Source organism: Olea europaea, unplaced genomic scaffold (genome assembly GCF_002742605.1).
Source record: "Olea europaea var. sylvestris unplaced genomic scaffold, O_europaea_v1 scaffold1656, whole genome shotgun sequence".
Classification (NCBI taxonomy): domain Eukaryota; kingdom Viridiplantae; phylum Streptophyta; class Magnoliopsida; order Lamiales; family Oleaceae; genus Olea; species Olea europaea.
The window spans coordinates 129218-138277 of record NW_019234221.1 but is presented as its reverse complement, the minus strand read 5'-3'; the positions used below and the strand labels follow the sequence as shown (position 1 = coordinate 138277).

Below are 9060 nucleotides of genomic sequence, written 5' to 3'. Positions count from 1 at the left end.
AATTTTAATTAAATAATATTTATATATTCTTTATTTAATTTTCGTAACTTTCTTTTGTTTTATTTTTATTATATTTTTCGAAAATTGTTTTAAATTTTTTTCGTCATATTATAAATAATTTTTTGTTCGATTTAAAATTCCTTTTAGTTAAACTTTGAAAAGTTTGACGAGGTTTTCTCCCTTTATGGTTATGCTCATGTCTACATTATTTTCTAATATTGTAATTACGTTTTTGCAATCTTACAATCAAGCTCCAATGATAACAAAATCATGTCCTTGGAAAAAGGTTGATACATGAAATTGAATTTAATAATTTAAGCTATAATTTAGGATTCTGCATGGTGTCTGTCAACATGAAAAATCATTTTTAATGCAATAATGTAGAAATTGTTATGTTATATATCTTGGTGATATTTAATTATTATAGTCATAGTATGGATTAGGGGCAAAGTTTGAGTGGACTAAATCATATTTTAGGCTCAGCTAATATATGTAAAGAAATATATTCTACATACAAATTTTTTCCACACTTATATAGGGCAATGATTGGTACAATTATATGCAAATTCTCGAATGTTCATATGAATAAAACATATACAGAGAAAATTGACGAAAAATAAGTCAATTTCAATGAATTTATTAATACCTTTCAAATTTAAGAATGAATTTTTCTAAAATTTACACACTTATTTTAAACATTAACCAATTAACGTGCAACACACGTTCACTCACTAGTCATAATAGGATCTACACATGTACGATACATGGATTTACTAAGCATGTCGATAATCTTCTTTTTCTTAATAAATTATCACATTCCACTCGCATTCAAGTCAGTCAGATAATTTACTTATAAACATAAAATCTATTTAAAAGTATATATAGATAATGGTTAAAGCACTCATTCATTTTAGTTTTTCAAGCATCCAAAGCACCTCTTATACAAAAAAGCTTTGAAAATGGAGGAGGATCCATTCACGCAGCCGTGTAACATGGAAAAGTGTGACAAAGAATCAAACTCTGGAAGTTAGTGCTTATAAAAAAGAGAAAAATCCAACTAAATATTGCCAAGCTTCACGAGGTATCTATATTTATTAATAATATTTCCAGTATTAAAATAATCTCATTAAAAAATTACAGAAATAGATTGGAATTTCTTTTTCCAATTATATACTTCTTTTACGGTTTTTTTTTTCTTTTTTTTTTTTTTTTTACGAAGATAATCTCTATAAAAAATTAAATAATTGAACTTGATTTAGGAGATTTTAAACTACTTCTACAGTTATTTTTATAGGATAGTTTACATATTAAACATTTTTTTTAGACCTCAATTCTCCATTTGTGTGTTGCCAACCCCTCTTCTAAAACTCGAGGGCAACCTTCATTCCTTCTTTCCTTAATGCACAACTCCTCCGTAGTTGCAATTGTGCAACCTTGGCTATTACCCTCTCAGTGCATTGTCTCCTTGGTGCACGATCCCCTTCACTCCATTCGTTTGATGTTGATTATTTTTATTTGCTGAAAATATTAGTGTTCGATTTTGATCGACGCTTAATTTGACTTACGCGAATCAATCTTAATTAATTTAAAATGAAAAAGACGCCATTCAAGACATTATAATAGACTAATAGTAACAAAATAGTTTAAACAAGAAATAATAAAACTCAATCATTTTAAAAGAGAAAAAAATGCCACATTCTGAAAAAGAATGAATTTCTCTATCCCATTTTAATTACAATATTAATTTGTGAATCTTTTTAGGCAATCCATTGGGACTAGGAATTGCCATGAATCTTTTAAATGTACAAACACGAAAGCTCAATGGAAGTCTGATCAACGTACAACACTCCATATTCAATGTTCTTTGCAGCATACAAATTTTTTTTGAAGTCCTAAATAAAAAGGCTTTGTAGTGTCTCTTTCGACTACACATGCAGGCCAGAGATTCTTTTTCTATTTGGGTCGTTTGATTGGAAAAATGAAATTTGGGAGGAAAGAAAATGAATTTTAGGGGTTTAAATTGTCTAAAACTTGTTTTATTTAAATTTGTTAATTAAATATGTTTAATTGATATAATTTTTTACTTAAAAAATGTTAAAAAATTGAATATGTTGGTATTCGTTTGGCTTCATTTTTCATGAAAATTGTCAATTAAAGGAATAGAATTTGTTACAATTGTGAATATAATTTGTTTTCATAGCCGAAAATTAAAAAATTAAAAAAAAAAAGTTGGAAAACACTTTTTCACCAAAATCAAAGAAAAACAAATTCCTTAAAAACCAAGAAAAAAGGGTCACGAGGAGGTAGGGTGGAAAACTAATTCTATGGAAAATTTTGTCTATCAAACAAGATATTTGAGTGGAAAATTCATTTCTCATGAAATTGGTTTGTATCAAAGAGGCCCTTATATTAAAGTGAGTGAAAAGTTGCAATATTTAATCCGTTCTCTAAAGACAAGTTAGTTTTTAACATTTTATTAGACGATAATGTTGAAAATAGTCTGAACTCAGTTACTCGATTTATCTTGGTGTAAATTTTCCTTTACTTTTTATTTAGTTGTTTCATTTATTTATTTTAATATTATTAATATTAATATTATTTATTTTTAATTTTTTTTGGTGGGATTCATCATTGTGCGTGGATTTTACGGCCAAATGGACAAAATGACGAGTTTTGCTCTATCTTTGAAAAATTGAGAATGTCTAATGCTAAAAAAGTTGAAAATTATTAAACAAAAAGTGAAATTTGCCTATTTTAAATTAATGAAATAATTTCAATAACGATCACTAAACTTTCGACTTATTGTTACTTAAATATTCGAAGAAGTCAGTTTCCACGTGCTCCTGGGAACTCTCCCGTCAGTCCCCTTCACCCAACCATTTCCTACTCCAATGCCGCAAATGCATTCATTTCCACCCTTTGACCATCTCTCTCTCTCAAATTGTGTGTATCACTTTGTATGCATTTCATTATAGTTTTCGAAAGTGCCTGAAAAATCAAGTACCCATATAAGCTAAGCGATTTTTGATCCTTGAAGGTGTTGAAATCTTCTTGATTTTGGAGTAAAAATGGTTATGGAAGTGGTGCACGAAGAAGACAACATGCAATGTACAAATCATCCATACATGAGCAGCAGCAGCCCAGGCGGGATCTGTGCATTTTGCCTCCAAGAGAAGCTTGGAAATTTAGTCTCTTCATTTCCTGTACCCATTTTCCCTTCTTCTCCCTCATTCAGATCTGAACAAGGAGGTGGCGCCACCGCTACCGCCGCCACCCTTCAAGCCTGCCACCGTGGATCTTCTAGATTGCCTTCTGTTTTCAAGAGAAGCAAATCTACTACCAGTAATGCAAGAGGGGGTATGCATTTCTTGAATGATTCAGAAGATCATAACCCAGATAAAAGAGGGTTCTGGTCATTTCTTTACTTAACAAAGCCGAAGAAAACTGTAAAGAACTGTAAAGATTCAGACTTTACATCAGGTGAGAAGAAGAAAGAATATCAATTTGTGGCCGTTGATGAGAATGATCAGATCAATCCTGACGATCATCAGGCGGGTTTTGACAGAAAAGTGTCAAGATCAAGATCTGTTGGCTGTGGAAGCAGGAGATTTTCTGGTGACCTCTTTGAGAGAATTTCAACTGGCTTGGGTGATTGTACTCTACGCAGAGTGGAGTCCCATAGGGAAAAAAAGTCCAATAATGGGCAAGATTGTACCAAGGAAAGAGCAATCAGGTGTGGTGGCATTTTTAGTAATCTGATGATCACATCATCATCATCAAATTGGGCCCCTTCTTCAACTCAAGATCGAGATCATGTGGTAGGGAAATCATCAGGAGCAATCACACATGGAAGGAGTAAAAGTTGGGGATGGGCACTTGCAAGTCCAGTTAGGGCCTTTTCTGGTAAAAGGGATTCATCTTCTACAAACAAGAAAACCACTCCTAATTTGTCTGCAATTCCTTCATTGTTGGCTGTGAGTTGAGTAATTATGTCATTAGAGGGTACTGGACTGGACAGGACAGGACAGGACGACCGATGAGATTTCTACCTTCGTCTATTTCATTAATCTTGTCCAACACTGTCGAGTCTAGCTCACGGAGCACATGCCCTACATGTTCACAATCTTATTTTATGTTTTACTTTTGCTTATATATTCCTCCGTCTAGCCATGTTTTTATTTCTTGCCATCTGTTTAGTGTTGGTTAGTTGTGAGTTGAATTCAAATGAGTAGTGGGCTATCTTGAGAATCATCTTTTTGCATTTCAATTGATGTGGAATTAATAAGTTTGATTGGATAATAGATGGATCAAAATTATGAAAGTCTTTTTGGATAGTGTCTCAATTTGCAAGTTAAAGAAAGCACTTTTTGGATCTTGATTGAGGATATGATTACTAACTTTTTTGGAATGAGTTTGAAATAACTTTTCACACCCAAGATTTTGAAGTTGGAGTTAGATTTAGATCCCTTGATGTTGTGAAACAATGAATTGTTTGCACAATATACATAGTTTTCTTCTTAAAAATTTAAGTCACTAGACGAGGTAACTCAAAGTGCATGTTCGACAAACGTTGCTACTCGCTCGCATACTACCGAACATTTTGTCGATATGTAGTTTTTAAGGCGGCAAAATGTTAATAAGATCAAGTTTTATGTCATGGATGAAAATCAGTTACGTGATAGATATTTGATTAAGAAAATGATAATAGCATTTAAGTGCGTTGAAAAAAGGCATAATCAGTATCAAATTTTGAGTCAAAACTTCGCACATGTTTGGTAGACACGGACAGATTTGTCATGTCTTAATACAGAACCATTTTTAACTAATAATCCATGCTTCATAAGATGAGTTGTCATAACTTTTCCATTTCCTCAATTTTTTATATAATTTCATATTTATCAGCAGCCCATATCGACATTTTAGGATTTGTAGAATATTTATCAGCAGCCCTCAACTAATACTCGAATCTTAAGACATTTTACTAGGAGCTAGCAGCAGCAGCAGCCAGAGTTCGGCAACGAATCTATGTGGACCGGCAACTTTGACGCCCAATAGAAATAAGTTGTTGAAGATTAAATTTAAATTAATAAATGTACTTCTCGAATAACTTAAACTTCTAGATAATTTGATTCAACATTGTAATAGGACAAGCAAGACTCGTGTTTAAGTCTATCGCATTGCCACACGTTTAAGAAAATTGTGTATATGTTAGGTTTTTGATGAAAATTTTATTTAATCTTCACACTGGGGGACGTGGAAAATTAAATTCAAGTAAATGAATGTTTATTTTCTAATAGTTTAAACTTTTAGATGATTGCTCAAAATATATATTGGGTAAATAAGCACTTGAAAGACTTTGGACGATTTCTATTCCAAAAATCCGTTAATTCAATGTTTAGCTTAAATTTGAACATTTTTAAGAAGGATAAGAACAAAACCACCATTGCAGAACAACTTAGTACAAGAAACTTTGGTATTTATCTAGTGGATATACTGAAACTGTGGTTCTACTACTGTCCATATTCAGAACAAGAAGCTTTCAGATTTATTTATATTCAGGCTGTTGTCCAGTTAACCATCTGATCTACTAAATAATGCCGATTATTGTATTGTAATGAAGCCGAGATTTCTCAGGAGAATGTTAATTCCAGCTATGATTGAGCCAATCGACACTAGACGTCCAATTCCAGGCAGGGTTGCATTGCACCTGCTGAGAGGTGTGGTAACAACTAATCTGCAGATGATTAAGTTACTGATATTCAATGGAGTAACATCCAGGGTGAGATTAAATGATCCAGATGAACTTGTAGTTTTATTGGCTCTTATAATCTTTAGAGGGGGGGCATAGCAACACCACCGTAACATCTGTAGAAAATGTAATTAGGTTAAAGTTGCATGTATAAAAATGGAAAATAATGAGGATAATATTCCATTAATGTCATGTTTGATGATTTTGATTTGGATCTCGAAAATTTGTGACGTAAAATCAGATTAACTTACTAGGAAAAGGTGACACCAACACTGCTGAGAGCACAAGGGCAGAGCCAGGAACTGATTTAGGGGTGGGCTAAAATTTAAAATTTTTAAATAAATTGACGCTACAAGAGATCAAGTTTAAGAGACTACATTCATTACATTCAAAACAAATAGTATTAGACACTTAATACAGAACAAGAAGCTTTCAGATTTATTTATATTCAGGCTGTTGTCCAGTTAACCATCTGATCTACTAAATAATGCCGATTATTGTATTGTAATGAAGCCGAGATTTCTCAGGAGAATGTTAATTCCAGCTATGATTGAGCCAATCGACACTAGACGTCCAATTCCAGGCAGGGTTGCATTGCACCTGCTGAGAGGTGTGGTAACAACTAATCTGCAGATGATTAAGTTACTGATATTCAATGGAGTAACATCCAGGGTGAGATTAAATGATCCAGTTGAACTTGTAGTTTTATTGGCTCTGATAATCTTTAGAGGGGGGCATAGCAACACCACCGTAACATCTGTAGAAAATGTAATTAGGTTAAAGTTGCATGTATAAAAATGGAAAATAATGAGGATAATATTCCATTAACCTCACGTTTGATGATTTTGATTTGAATCTCGAAAATTTGTGACGTAAAATCAGATTAACTTACTTGGGAAAGGTCGAATGACATTGACACCAACACTACTGAGAGCACAAGGGCAGAGTTAGGTAGTGATTCAGGGATGGGCTAAATTTAAAATTTTTAAATAAATTCACTCTACAAGAGATCAAATTTAAAAGACTACGTTCATAACAAATAGTTTTAGACACTCAATGAAGTGCAAGTTTAAATTTTCATCCTAAGATGTCTCACTAAATATTCGTACTTTTTTTTTTGCAAAATACGAAATCGATGCTCACCTTATAAATTGTAAACTGATAAAAGTATGATAAACGTGGGCAAATGAGATATATCCAACAATAAAGAAACTAAAAAAAGAAGAATTTAAGAATTTTATCCATGTTTGATTCAGTTTCTATAATATACATATAATTTTATTGTTTATAAACAAATAAGTTCTTATAAATATATTTTTTTATTATAAGATTAAATATGAAATAAGTTACTTATTTTGATAATGACATCGATTTCGTGGTCAAAATAAATTTCTTTCTTATGAGTATAAATAAGTTTAAGCTTGGCCAAACATTATCTCTTACTATTAAAGTAAGTAATTTATTTTAGCTCTAAGCAATACAATTTTATTTATTATAAAAGTTTATATATAGTTATAAGTAAAATATGCATTAAATAGAAAACTAATTTGGTAATAAAATTGTACACATGTCATTAATATCATGAAAGAATATTTGGATAATTGAACTTGGGATTGGGCCACAATTTGATGAAGCTGGGCCAAACATAGTTATTTGGGCCAATTTAACTGTAAAATACATACCAAGTGGGTTGTGGGCAGGTGCTGGGCTATAGCCAAGCCCAGCCCAGCCCACTGCCAGATCCGAGGAACAGTTCCAGTGACGGATACATTGGCAATTCGTCGTTGGGCTTCCGCAATTGACGTTGCCATAATAGCAATGGAGAGAAAAGTCAAGAGATGATTTTTGAGGGCCATTTTCGATTCGATGTTTTGCAAATTAGATGCTGAGTGATTTGCAGATTAAGGGCTCTAAGCACCCTATTTATAGGGAAAGATTGAGGTCTGTTTCCGTCATCTAAACAGAAAAGTCAAAGGAGACAGTTTACTATTTTTACTCACCACATATTGTGTCGAAATTAAAAGTAAGATTATGCTAAAGAAACAGGGAGTGACGATTCGGTCAGGGAGGCTGACCTTCTTTAGCATAACCCTTAAAAGTATTAAGCTTCAAGTGCAGGGATTGGTTGACAAAATCTTTACAAGTAATATTGTGACGGACTTTGCTATATGTACATCAAACTTTACATAATGAGTTACATGATGTTACATGTCACTTTATTATTTGTCAGTTTAAAACACAATTAAATTTTTAATCTAATCTTTTCCCTCCACATCATTTTATATAACCCCTTATGTACCATTTTTACGTACAAGTAGCATAATCCATATTGTGACAGCACCCTATTTGCCTTTTTGTTCCATCTTCCAATAAATTCCTGCCAAGTGTTATCTGTAAAACTTTCCTGTGAAAAGTATTTGCACTTGTAGCATGATTGAAATAAAAAATGCTACCTTATCTTTCTTTTGTCCAATTAGTCGATGTTAAGTTGTGGAATCTAATTATTGCCAATTCGAGAAATTGGTCGCGGGTCAACCTCGATGGTGAGGTCTTCGTGGAGATTGGAAGTCCGCCCCCCTCTCGGAGGTTAGCCCTTTCGTAAAGGACTATTTAGAAATTTGTGTTCTAGTAAAAAAATTTTAAGGAATTTGAGTCATGGTAAAATTCGATTTTGTCATAATTTTTTTTTTAATAAATAGGGAGTCATCCTTGAACTTTATTATCATCATAAAAAGAGAGTCTAGAGAAAATATAAATGAGATTTTCTCTTGTAAACCCTTTTTTTTTTTTTTTATTATAGTGAATTACTGCAGTTCACATTCAAGGTGAACCTCTATAAATCTGGCACGTTCTTGAAGGTTTATTTTTCCTTTTTCAAATTGATTGCTCTCGATGAAATAGAATTAGATTTTATAATTCTTAATAGTCAACTCTAAGATAAAGATAAAAGTTTGTACTCTATGGTCGAGTCGATCACATTCGACATGAAAAATTTCTCAGATTTTTTTGGATAAATTAAAACCGTCATTAGGTAACATGAGCGCCAAGAGAGCTGGGAACATCAATGTTAACAAATAAAAATGTCAGAAGTGTGAAAATGAGTGAAGGTTGGAAATGGAAGTTTATGGTTTTCCCACATTTAGGGTTTGTTTGGCATAACTTTTTTTTTTGTTTTTATTTCATTTATGTAAAAGAGTTTTTGGAAGAACTTATTTTATTTTTTTAAATAATTAATATTTAAAAGAGTTTTCTATTTTGAAAGTATTTTTAAAGGAAGCTATGTTAGACTAATTTCCTCTAAAAGTTATTCT

At 32.2% G+C, this 9060-nt stretch overlaps 1 protein-coding gene across 1 annotated transcript; it reads left to right on the top strand.

Annotated features, from left to right (window-relative positions):
- Positions 1-3068: 3068 nt before the first annotated feature.
- LOC111377425 lies at positions 3069-5583 on the top strand. Its single transcript, XM_023000516.1, has 2 exons — positions 3069-3974; positions 5311-5583. Exons 1-2 carry the CDS (start codon positions 3069-3071, stop codon positions 5581-5583), a joined length of 1179 nt encoding a protein of 392 aa, XP_022856284.1.
- The last annotated feature ends 3477 nt before the right edge of the window (positions 5584-9060 follow it).